The sequence below is a fragment of the Salvelinus fontinalis genome, chromosome 6 (assembly GCF_029448725.1).
Source record: "Salvelinus fontinalis isolate EN_2023a chromosome 6, ASM2944872v1, whole genome shotgun sequence".
Taxonomy (NCBI): Eukaryota; Metazoa; Chordata; class Actinopteri; order Salmoniformes; family Salmonidae; genus Salvelinus; species Salvelinus fontinalis.
This window is the reverse complement of record NC_074670.1, coordinates 56,356,215-56,369,591: the sequence shown is the minus strand read 5'-3', so window position 1 is coordinate 56,369,591 and position 13,377 is coordinate 56,356,215. Positions and strand designations below refer to the sequence as shown.

The window sequence follows — 13,377 nt, the reverse complement described above, 5'->3', positions numbered from 1 at the left end:
AACTGGGATGTTGGCTTTGTCGGGTGTTCAGAGAATGTCCTGCTTGTTGACGAAAAAATCTTAGTCTAATCCGAGGTGAGTGATTGCTGTCCTCATATCCAGATGCTCTTTTTTGCCGTAAGATACGGTTGCCGAAACATTATGTACAAAATAAGTTACAAATAACGCGAAAAAAACACATAATAGCACAATTGGTTGGGTGCCCGTAAAACTGCTGCCATTTCTTCCGGCGCCACTTGGGCACATTATCAGGGTTACCACAGTCTCCTGTAGGTTTCAGCCTTAGGCTGCTGTGGCACTGCACAAGTACACAGGTTATGTAGTGGTGTGGTGGTAATATGAGATACATGGATAACATGTGGAGATGGAGGATGGCTGAGCATTGGAGTGACAGACCACATGTTGGCAGGGGTCATGGGACCGTGGTGATGGAAGTCTACTGGGGGACGTTCTGGCCCTCTGATCCTTCTATATTCTCCATTTCTCTGTTATATTGACCAGACTACTGGGCGCCTACTGGGCGCTTTGACACACTAGATTTATAGTTTACCCATTCCACTAGAAAAGCATACATACCAGAGAAATATGCCTGGGGTGGCTGGACACTAATGAACAAGAAACACATAGTCTGCTGATTCCATTTGAGTGAAACTGACCAGACACATAGACGCCTATAAGCAATTGGATGCCCTAGAGAGGGGGGGGCACAAAGAGTGCATTGATTTAGTGGTGAAGGGAGGGTCCGGCCACCATTATAAACTGATTGAAGGCAGATGGTGGGGGATGACTTCATAGGGGACGGACAATACTATGTGGGTATAAATAAAAAGGACTGGACTTCTGAGAGGGGGGTTCGGTGGGACATTCGAGATGGTCATACTATTGTAAATAAAAGCATGTTTTTGATTTCACAAGTTCTGATAAAGCGTTATATTTCTGAGATGATTTTCCACGACATATTTGGCGAGCTGAGCCAGGAGGGACAGGGACTGAGATATGGCGATCAGGGCTGGAGATAGTTTCTTTGGACAATCTTGCAAACACTATGGCCACAACTATAAAAAGGTAAGCTTGTTCTTACATAGTTGAAATGTTTGTATGGATTGCTTCAGAGATTCTGTCTCAGCGAGAGGGGCGCCATGTAAGTCTCTCTTTCAAATTTCCTAAAAAGAAACCAGTAAAAACGAAAGAACTTTTGAATTCAAATAAATGTGCATGTATGTGTAATTTGGGGAATTGTATTAAATATAAATGCATGTGCATGTATAGAGAATGAGTGAATAGGCGATGTGAACTTTGCTTGTGTTAGGTGTTTAGTGGAGCATGCGCTCATTCTGATTAGACCGTTCGAATGTGTAGCTTAAATGATGTGCTTGTTTGTGCCATCTGGCTGAGATGGCTGGCTATAATGTGGGACAGCCCATACGGTAAAAACAGATAATGTAGGTAGAAAATCCTGTGATACCTCTTCAATAAAATTAGTAGAAGGAATGCTTGGACAGGTTACTTATGAATAACGGCTCTAAAGATAACAGAGAACTGCATAAATAAGTAGTTAGAAAGCCACCGCTCTTTAAAAAAGGAACATTTTTAAAGAGGTCTGATTGGGTGGATATTTAGTAAATAAATACTTCATGGCTACCGCCCCAGAACGGGGGACTGAACGGATGAATATTTAGAAGGCAGGAAAAACGTTAGCCCGATTGTGCGGCGTTCAACTGCAAAAGTAGCTTATAAATATTAGGTTGTAGGAAAAACGTTAGCCCGATTGTGCGGCGTTCAACTGCAAAAGTAGCTTATAAATATTAGGTTGTAGGAAAACGTTTGCCCGATTGTGCGGCGTTCAACTGCAAAAGTAGCTTATAAATATTAGGTTGTAGGAAAAACGTTTGCCCGATTGTGCGGCGTTCAACTGCAAAAGTAGTTTATATGGTCAAAACATAAATCAGTAGTTAAATAAATATTTCATGGTTAACGCTCTGAAAGGAGGACTGTACGGATGAATATTTAGGACGTTTGCCCGATTGTGCGGCGTTCAAATGCAAAAGAAATCCTGCGAATAAAAAACCGCTCTGTCTAGCTAACAGGGTTTTGTAATTCAGTAGGTCACGCCACAATACTACTTTAATAAAAGAAGAAAAGATCAGTATTGGGGGGTGGGTAGGATATGAAGACAAGCTGATCCGATTAGACAGTAGTCTCTCGTCATATCGTAGAAATCCTATTAGCCTAGGCTTATGTTGAAGAAAGGGATTAAGTCAATAAAGAAAGAACTGAGTTGTTTTGAGGTAAAAACAAAGGGATTGAATGAACGGATGAAACATAAAAGGATGAATGATAATGTTGTAAGAAATGAGTAGATCTGTGTAGAGATAGAACATTAGGAAGAAAGAAAGGACAGGTTGGGTTGTGTGTGTGTCTGTGACCAACTGCTGGTAGGAAGAGGCATGCGCAAGCCTCTCTGACAGTTAACTGAGTGTAATTTGAGAAGGAGAGTGCAGTTAACTGCTATTAGGCAGATGGAATGAAATTAAGGAACATCGAAGTAAAATAAGTTATAATCAAGGATAAAAACACTGATGTGATAAAGTAATAAGCGACCATAGTAGAATACTAAAAAAGGTGTTAAAATAAATAACCATAAAGATAATAAAAGAGGATTAAACCAAATAGTGTGTAACAAGACAGAAAGTAGAATCGTCGATAAATTGAAATTGTACTATAAAGTTAAAAACGAATCTAGGTTAGTTAAATAGTGATAAATAGTGATAAATAGTGAAATTCAGGACAGATTAAGGATTCACGAACGGTGTAACAAAGGAAGAGGAAAAAACAGGCCGTCGATCACTCTGTACCCACAGAGACTGCGGTCTAAAAATAGCCTGAAGGACAGAGACCAGAATATGAGAGGTTTGTTTCACTAAAACCATGAATCGGGAATTAAACAGTAAAATGGGATAAAAGACAATGAAATAATAAGACTATAGGTAAGAAAGTATAGACAAAATAAATTTAATAAAGGTAAAAGTAAGACGTTAGATAGAGATCTTAACGGAGCGGGCAGTGGACTGGTGTGACTGAGTTGGTAGAGCATGGTGCTTGCAACGCCAGGGTTGAGGGTTAAATTCCCATGGGGGACCAGGATGAATATGTATGAACTTTCCAATTTGTAAGTCGCTCTGGATAAGAGCATTTGCTAAATGACTTAAATGTAATGTAAATGTAATCATAAAATTGATTAGAATTATAAAAGGAATAAATAATGATATCTGTAAAGGGGAAAACACAGTGATATTTGAAGTATTGTACTAGAATAAGACATTAAGTCATCTGTAGTATTCAGAAATAATGTCTGTACTATATAGAGCGTGGTTTGAGAAGAGAAATTAAGTGATGTGACAAATGCATTTTTAATTGGAAAGGGGATTCGCTCTACCTTGGAAAAATAGTAAATAAAAGGTGTATAATACATGGGAGTATTTAGGAAAAATAAATAAATAATTAGTGGCATGACAACAAAATGACTGTTTCCATAGAATAGGGAGAGAAGGACACTATTACCTGATAAACAGGATAAATAGGACAAGGGAATTAAACAGTCACATGGGACCAAAATGTGAAGCTCGATTTGCAGGCGTTCTGATGTCAACATTCTATCATCAGAAAATACATTGCGATGGGGGTGTGTGTGTGGTTCCTCTAATCCTCGCAGACGTGCGGGTGATTGGCAGAACTATTGACAAGATCTAAGAACCAATAAGAAAATAGCTCTCTGTTCTGGATATAGGTATATCGGGTATGGGAAAATTAGTGTAATGTGACATTAGAACTTAGTACGGTAGTAGGAAATGCCGCTATACAAGAGTTTATATCCTTGTCAAAATAACAAACAACTAATCGGTTTGAGGTTAGTGAGAATGGAATTTTTTACTTGTCGTTGTATAGTCTCTGAGCGAACAATGAGTGTTTCATAGAGATTACAGTTTATATGTGGTCAAGAAGAAGTATTAGATCACGTTTGACTTGACATCTAGTAGAGTAACGACGGAATTTTAATTGTTAGACATTCTATACCACAATTCTCTGGAACTGTTAAAGACGCTTTAGAATAAAATCTATGGATAAGTAAAATTATTGGTTTGCTGACTAAAAGGTAACATTGTGAATATTAACGATATGTACACTTTCTTTTCCAGAACCAATAAGGGAAAAAAAAGGGTTTTCAATCTTCTCTGGTCAACAATGTCATTGGAGACTAATTAACTGCTTTCCACAGTAGTTAAAGTCAGCCGCTTTAAAAATAAAAATATCTGGATAAGGCTAAAACATGGAGTTCTGGATGAGTGAGTCCAGTTCGTTTGCTATTATTGGCTTATGATTCTCTAGTGAGTACACCATGTACTGGGAATGAATATGCATTAGTAGATATATTGGAAGGGTTTTTTCCAATTCAGTTTCAAATTGGGTATGCAAAAGGATGAACATGTTTTTGAAAAATGTATTTAAGTTGCTCCTAAAGAAAGGGGGAGTGGAAACATATTAATGGTGTCAAAATGCCCTGAATCCTAGGAATTTCCTGTGAAAGACTGATCACCTTTTACTAGAAATTGTTGGAACAGGTGGGATTTACTTATAAAATGTTTAAGACACCAGACTCTATTCAAACTGTATAATTACTTTGAAAATCTATTATGTCCCTGGGAAAATTATGAAGAGTTGTACCCTTAAATTGAATAAGTTATTCAAATAGGTTTATTTTAATTTTTATTTTTGATATAACATGGGTTCATAGGTAAAACTATCAGTTCCTTGGGGTTATGGTCTTTGGGTAAATACACAAATGTGGTTTGTTCATTATGCATATAAAAAGTGTTGAAAGTTATTCCAACGGGTTTATTGGAGTGTGGGTTTGTGAGGGTTTTTGTTGATAAATACATCATCTGTAATTCATCTGAGAGAACACTGGTGGAATAAGGGAGTTATCATAAGAAGGTGACGTCAGAATGCTTTAAGGCATGGGAGAGAATATCACTACAAGTGGGTGTGGAGCTCAAACCCACCCTAACCGACTGAACAGTGAGGGACAACTGTGTCTGATGACCTGTGTACTGTATCTAAAAAAAAAAGACATGCTGAAATGATATGGGCCAGGGAGAGTAATGACTTAAAGGATTGGGGTACTGATCTTTTTATTATCAGGCCACAAATGAGAGAAAAACTGAGACAACGGGGCTATTGGAAAATAGATAATACTGGTATTTAAAGTGTTTAGTATAAATGTTCATTATTAAAGGGATGATCTGTATTGAATAGATAAGGTCAAATTTGAGTTAAAGTAAACACTAAGGACTGTTATCCTGATTATTGGGTTGGAAAATGTATTTAAGAAATAACTGTTTAGTTATTTAGATATAGAACTGTTTAAATTTAATAGGCCTAGGGAAGCTCTGGAAACTAATCCTGAGACAAGGTGGTTGACAAAACTTACAGAATATTAGATTAAAGTTTTTTATTTTTTATTTTTTTTGTTTTATAATGTCATTGGAATTGGAATGATAAAATCTAATGTTTAATTGAATAAAAAGATAGTATGTTGTGCGATGATACCCAAGAATGAAGAAGAAAGAGACCAATAATAACAGGGGCATAGAATGAAACAGATGGACGTTTTCTCCAGGTTTAATTACATTACGAATAGTGGAAATTTATTGCAAATGTGTAATTATTATAATTTTTTTTTCTCTTTTTCTCGTTTGGTCAATTTATTTTTGTTTTGAGGAACATAAGGTTGTGTATATGTTCCTGAGGAGGGACTGAAATTGATATAAATGATATATAAATTGACTTAAGGATGTTTTAAGTATGTATCAAACAATGGCTGTTATGGGTTAGGGGACTCATAAATGAAGGTAATGGTAGTGAAGGGGTGTTATTTCTAGAAACTATGTATAATAATAGAGATAATTCACAGAAAAGGAAAGACAGCTGACTGTGTAAAATATAGGGAAAATTCTAAAGTAAATAGAACAATTCACATATCTAAAGATATGGTAAAAATAATAAGTGGTGGCATTTTGAACACTAGAGCAAAAGTTTAAGAAACTTATTACTTAGTTTTGATAGGATTGGATATTAATCCAACTGGAAGACATTTGACTGATTACATGTTAGTGTACAGCAGTTGATGTAGGGAACATCATTTGACTATCATTGAATATTTCTGTGGCAGGAGGCCAGGTATTTGAGGCAGAATGGTTACATAGGGCTGTTATTAAAAATTAAGATTTAGTGATTTTGCTAATGTTGTCAGGAAATAACCCATGTGTTAGTGTGTATGTCCTCAGGAAAAAACAGCCAGAAATGGAAGGGCTTGGGCTGCATTCTGGAGACTGAGTGTACATCAAGATACACCAGGCTGGTGGTATATTTCTTACAACACTGCAGTGGTAAAGTTCTTCATGTCTCTCTTTGGTGGGTGCATAAGTCTCACGAGAAGTAAGGTCCAGCTGAATAATGGGTGAGCTTGAAAACACCATGACAGAGGATGTGGAATCAGAGAGAGAAAGAGAGAGAGACTAGATTCCACTATAGACATACTGGGTTGAGTTTGGAGGCTACTTGTTTTATTTTTAATACATCATGTGAAAGAGAATGGATGATAGGATATTATACTCTAAACAAACATGTTAAAGGGATTGATATGAAAGCATATACAGTGTTGAATTAATTCAAGAAGAGAGAATGTTAATTGTAGAGTATGCACATGATTATCAGTTGAAATGAAGTAGATGGGAAACTAAGTAAAAATGACATGATTTGGGAACACCTCTCAGAACCTGGGGCCGAAAGGGGAAGACTGGGTGGAAGCATGAGGAAGCTTTTTAGGGCTTTTATTTTTGTGGAGTCCAGCAGAAAAGTATCCTGGAGGCATAGAGTCAGGTAAAGAGAGAGTGGGAATTGTCATGGTTTCAGATTTCAGTTTGCATGAATATATTTATGCATAACACATAACATTGTCAATGCTGTTATGTTTTGTCTGTTGTTTTCCAAGTCTTATGTTTAGGAAACCAGAAGGAGAGGGGTTCGCCAGCTTCAGCTGGAATGTCTGTTTGTTGTGTGATGAGTGATGGAAGTAAGAGGATGTATGGTGCAATCATAGAACAGAGGCCATAAGTCTCTAAGTATGAATGCTTCACAGAAAGTAGGCAGAAACCTGAACCAGGATGAGAGGTTCTGCGTCTGATGATCCAAGGGGACCAGAAGGACCTCTCCCAGTGATACCAGGAGATCTAGTCCACGTTGGAGGGATCCGGAGGAAGTGGGATCAACCGAGGAGAGATGGACCCTATGAGGTGGCCAAAGCAACAAGAATGGCCGTCCAAGTGAAAAGAAGCCAGACGTGGTACCATCTGAACCACTGCAGCTGAGTCCCAACAGAGAGAAGGATACAACCACATAGAGATGAGGACACAGAGGATGCTGATTCACCAGGAGGGAGCCTGGAGGGAGCAGGAGCAGCGGAAACGATTGAGACGCCAGGGAGGAGCCAAGAAAACAGCAAATCAAGTGAAAGCCAAAATACGACAAGTGCATCGACTAATGCACCCAGAAGAGGAGGAGAGGCCTCACAAGGAACAGAATGAGAACATCTTTTCCCTAAAAATTGAAACCTTCCAGATGGAAGTTAAGTCTGGCCTGAGGAGGGAGCCTCAGGTGAAGAAAGAGGAGGAAAAGTCCCGCAAGCTGAAGAAAATGGGGATTACCCTACAATTGACTTTTAAACTTTTGAATGGCCTCCTTTACAGACAATTGATGTTAGAACAACAAAAGAATAATGACATTGACATAACAGAAGCAACAGTGAATGCTAGTATAGAAACAACAGACTAATGCACAATCAAGATGTATGGTGGGAGCAGGAAGAGAAGAATGGAATCAGCCGAACAATCCAAAAAGACTGACAAGGTTAGAATCTATGTTCCACCTCAATTTATAACAGAAGTAGGAGAACTGAAGTCTATCTCAATCATAAGGATCAAACCCTTATCGGAGATTGCACTCTGTGGATGGACATATCACCAAACAAAGGGACAAGTCGTTTGGGATCCGAAAGGATGTGACCTGACATTAATCGAAGAAAAAGACGAGAGGGTGCTCATCATGAATCAGATTGAACCAGTTGAAGGTGAAGAATTAATAGTTGAAATAACAAGAACAACAGTGACCGAAGGGAGTAGCACCACTGTCATTAAGATTGATCCTACCCCTGCACATGAACAGGAAGAACCTGTGACAACAACAAGGGTGGCGGCTGCTGTGACGATCACAGTAGCTACCACTAGATGACATCGACTGCCTTTACCAAGCAGACCACCGTGCCAACAAAGCAACCTGAGACATCAGAGTCAGGAGAGTTTTTTACTGACATTTGGAACTTTCTGATAAACTCTAATGATCTACCTCAAGATAAGAACATTGAAAAAGCAACAGAATTAGATATATCAGAATCAGAACCACTCAAGGACACCACATGAGAAGAAGTAGTGAAGAAGGAGTGATACGAATGGGCTAAGTATATGGCAAACAGACACAGAATGGACAATTGTATTTTGTGAAGAAAATCACCTTGGTCTGATCTTTTAATAGTCTCTGAACCAGAATCATGTAAAAACTGTGTAAGTTGTAAAAATGACTATTGTACCAATAGAAAGTATTCTATTCCCTTGTGTGACATAAAATGTAGGATTGTTCTGGGTAAGTACTAGGGGTAAAACTATGTTGAATGAGACCATGATGGGAGACAATGATTGTGTTGCCTATAATATTAGAACTGAATTAAATGCACCTCAATTAGACAGAGGTACCGTGGTTAAAGGAAAATATGAATGTTTTTACAGACACCACACCGAAGGAATTGATGTAGGAAACACCACTGTAGAATGTGATACTATTTGGGTGTTAGAGAATGCGGGAGTTCGTAAAAGTAATGATAAAGGGTTGATTATGAATAGAAAAGAGTTGTGTAGTTACATAACTCAGGTTGCGCCATCTCTTACTATGTTGAAAATTCAAGACAGAGGTATTGCTGATAGTTTCTGGATGTGTGGAAAAAACTAACTGTTGAATGTATTGTCTGATGGATGGATTGGTCTTTGTGCCTTAGAGCAATTAAATAGGTTACGATTATTAAATCACCCCATGATGACTATGTAAAACCTAGAGTTAAAAGGGCTTATGAGAAGGATCCTGAGGTATACCTTAATGCAATTGGACTGCTTAGAGGTCTACCTAGGGATTTCAAGGCCAGAGATGAGGTTAAATCAGGATTTGAATCTATATTTTTGTGGATAACACCAAATTAGAACTTAGAGTGGATTAATTTTATTGGCTATAACCAACAGGGATTCATTAACTATACTTAATTGGCTCTTAGTGGAGAAGGGTGGAGTTTGTGTCATGTTTGGGGATGACTGTTGCACCTTTATTCACAATATTGCTATGGCCAAATTCAAAGGATTATGAGCAGAAGTAAAGGCTAATGCTGATGAAAATGTAATGAAAATGTTTAGACTCTCATGTATGAATTTGGTTGGATCTAGCGTTAAGAAAGTGGGAAGCCCAGGCAATTATACCAATAAGTATGGAAAGCCTTGTAATGCGGTTGGAGGACCTCTTGACTGCCCCTTTGGTAACCATAACTGTCTCTATGAAGTGATTGGGGGTGGGGGAGGGGGGGTCATGCGTGTCATGGTTTCCATGTATATGTTCAATTACCCAGTTCAGATTAATGTTTACTCATACATGTCCACAAAAAGTGTAATTTGCGTCACAATTGCAAGTGGTGTACAAAAATTCATGAGGATGGTCATTATCATCACCTAGAACCTTTTTTCTGTGCCAAGTGTCAAAAAGGAGATTGTTTTATTTGTAAGGATGAGGACTGTGCTCCTAGATAATGGGGTTTAGCATTTTTATTTTGCATAATGCTTTGTGTTCTTTGTATGTTTCTTTGAATTTTTATATATATATCGATGAACATATATATTTTCTTTTAATTAAAGTTAGTTTTGCCTTCTAAAAATAGGATCATTTTACAAAAACATGTTAGGTGACAGAGGGTATTCCGGTTACAAGTGTCTATGGACCATGTATTAAATCATCTAACAAAGGTTGGTAGGTGTCTGCACGGGGGGATAATGTTGAAATGTTTTGTCTAGTTAGGTTTTTATTAATGTTTCTAATTGGATCTTTTACTCCTATTTTAGTTTTAATCATTTGGAGATGTTTGGTCTAGTTGGTTTATGTGCTTTATTCTGTTTTTGTATTTTCTTGTACATCGTAGGTATTCTCATTTACTTTCCCAAAGTCTTATTTTGTATCATTTATGTGGCTAATTAGCCCCAGATGGGGGATTGTAGTGGTGTGGTGGTAATATGAGATACATGGATAACATGTGGAGATGGAGGATGGCTGAGCATTGGAGTGACAGACCACATGTTGGCAGGGGTCATGGGACCGTGGTGATGGAAGTCTACTGGGGGACGTTCTGGCCCTCTGATCCTTCTATATTCTCCATTTCTCTGTTATATTGACCAGACTACTGGGCGCCTACTGGGCGCTTTGACACACTAGATTTATAGTTTACCCATTCCACTAGAAAAGCATACATACCAGAGAAATATGCCTGGGGTGGCTGGACACTAATGAACAAGAAACACATAGTCTGCTGATTCCATTTGAGTGAAACTGACCAGACACATAGACGCCTATAAGCAATTGGATGCCCTAGAGAGGGGGGGGGCACAAAGAGTGCATTGATTTAGTGGTGAAGGGAGGGTCCGGCCACCATTATAAACTGATTGAAGGCAGATGGTGGGGGATGACTTCATAGGGGACGGACAATACTATGTGGGTATAAATAAAAAGGACTGGACTTCTGAGAGGGGGGTTCGGTGGGACATTCGAGATGGTCATACTATTGTAAATAAAAGCATGTTTTTGATTTCACAAGTTCTGATAAAGCGTTATATTTCTGAGATGATTTTCCACGACAGTTACTGCAGGTTTCCTTTAGGTTTGAGCCTCTGGTTGCCATGGTTCATTGACTCTGGTCAATGCTATGCAGTGTGCGTGTGCGCTTTACCAAGTCACAACAGGTGTTGTTTTGGAATTGTGCTTTCATGTATGAGTTCTGACATTTCAGGCTTGCAATGTAAGTATTGTTCTTGGAACCGTAGGGTCTATGGACTTGGGCTGTAGTGGCGGCGTGTCAGTGTTCATTGCCAAGTTGCAGCAGGTTCTGGTTCCCTATATGAGGCTGTGACAGTTCAGCCCTCATGATGCTCTGACAGTTCAGGTGTCTTGGTTAAGTTTTAGGGAAAACATTTTTTGAAGCCGGTGGAACCTGTATGTGTTTGGGCTGCCATGGGCCTCCTAGTTTGGTAACCTCTGAGCCGGCTTGGGGCGTGATTGTATGTCCCCGTAGAATGTTACACAGAGTGACCGACTGAAAGGAAGTGTACAGGACCAGTATCCCTTCTTTCTTTTCTATCCAAAACTTTTGAACGTGCCGTCCTTGGCCAGCTTTCCTGCTATCTCTCTCAGAATGACCTTCTTGATCCAAATCAGTCTGGTTTCAAGACTAGTCATTCAACTGAGACTGCTCTTCTCTGTGTCACGGAGGCTCTTCTCACTGCTAAAGCTAACTCTCTCTCCTCTGCTCTCATCCTTCTAGACCTATCGGCTGCCTTTGATACTGTGAACCATCAGATGCTCCTCTCCACCCTCTCCGAGTTGGGCATCTCCGGCGCTGCCCACGCTTGGATTGCGTCCTACCTGACAGGTTGCTCCTACCAGGTGGCGTGGCGAGAATCTGTCTCCTCACCACGTGCTCTCACCACTGGTGTCCCCCAGGGCTCTGTTCTAGGCCCTCTCCTATTCTCGCTATACACCAAGTCACTTGGCTCTGTCATAACCTCACATGGTCTCTCCTATCATTGCTATACAGACGACACACAATTATTCTTGTCCTTTCCCCCTTCTGATAACCAGGTGGCGAATCGCATCTCTGCATGTCTGGCAGACATATCAGTGTGGATGACGGATCACCACCTCAAGCTGAACCTCGGCAAGACGGAGCTGCTCTTCCTCCCGGGGAAGGACTGCCCGTTCCATGATCTCGCCATCACGGTTGACAACTCCATTGTGTCCTCCTCCCAGAGCGCTAAGAACCTTGGCGTGATCCTGGACAACACCCTGTCGTTCTCAACTAACATCAAGGCGGTGGCCCGTTCCTGTAGGTTCATGCTCTACAACATCCGCAGAGTACGACCCTGCCTCACACAGGAAGCGGCGCAGGTCCTAATCCAGGCACTTGTCATCTCCCGTCTGGATTACTGCAACTCGCTGTTGGCTGGGCTCCCTGCCTGTGCCATTAAACCCCTACAACTCATCCAGAACGCCGCAGCCCGTCTGGTGTTCAACCTTCCCAAGTTCTCTCACGTCACACCGCTCCTCCGCTCTCTCCACTGTTTCCAGTTGAAGCTTCGCATCCGGTACAAGACCATGGTGCTTGCCTACGGAGCTGTGAGGGGAACGGCACCTCCGTACCTTCAGGCTCTGATCAGGCCCTACACCCAAACAAGGGCACTGCGTTCATCCACCTCTGGCCTGCTCGCCTCCCTACCTCTGAGGAAGTACAGTTCCCGCTCAGCCCAGTCAAAACTGTTCGCTGCTCTGGCACCCCAATGGTGGAACAAACTCCCTCACGACGCCAGGACAGCGGAGTCAATCACCACCTTCGGGAGACACCTGAAACCCCACCTCTTTAAGGAATACCTAGGATAGGATAAAGTAATCCTTCTGACCCCCTTCTGACCCCCGCCCCCCCTCTGACCCCCCTCTGACCCCCCCCCCTTAAAAGATTTAGATGCACTATTGTAAAGTGGCTGTTCCACTGGATATCTTAAGGTGAATGCACCAATTTGTAAGTCGCTCTGGATAAGAGCGTCTGCTAAATGACTTAAATGTAAATGAATATAACCACTGTTCCCTGAAAGAGGGAATGAGGTGTAACATGTTTTTTCCCAGCGGGATTTCTGCTCGCTGAAATGGGTGCAAGCCTGTTGGGTGAGATTTCATTTTTCTTCCAGTGAATATGATTGGTCGTTGACTCCCATATTGTATGTTATACCTAATTCCCTTCTTTAGGGAACAGTAGTTATATTATAACCGTATGTTTTACGGTAATAATTTGAATGTCCTGTTGCTTCAGGATTATTTTGCTTTTGTAGCAAACTGTTTCAAATTAGATCCTATATCTGGATCCTAAAGATTTGGTTCTGTTTTGTCTTGAAGTGGAGTAAAATTTATCACAAC

General features: G+C 40.3%; 1 protein-coding gene across 1 annotated transcript; it reads left to right on the top strand.

The window, feature by feature from the left end:
- The first annotated feature begins 304 nt into the window (after positions 1-304).
- LOC129858183 (uncharacterized) lies at positions 305-12,886 on the top strand. Its single transcript, XM_055927209.1, has 2 exons — positions 305-11,856; positions 12,052-12,886. The coding sequence occupies exons 1-2, from the start codon at positions 11,770-11,772 to the stop codon at positions 12,844-12,846; spliced, it is 882 nt and encodes a 293-aa protein (XP_055783184.1). The 5' UTR covers positions 305-11,769; the 3' UTR covers positions 12,847-12,886.
- The last annotated feature ends 491 nt before the right edge of the window (positions 12,887-13,377 follow it).

Excerpts from the sequence above, each read along its gene's own strand:
- LOC129858183 (XM_055927209.1), top strand. The coding sequence starts at position 11,770 with ATGCTCCTCTCCACCCTCTCCGAGTTGGGCATCTCCGGCGCTGCCCAC. Across the intron at positions 11,857-12,051 it reads TGACAGGTTGCTCCTACCAG|GTGGCGAATCGCATCTCTGC; the intron begins GTGGCGTGGCGA and ends TCTGATAACCAG.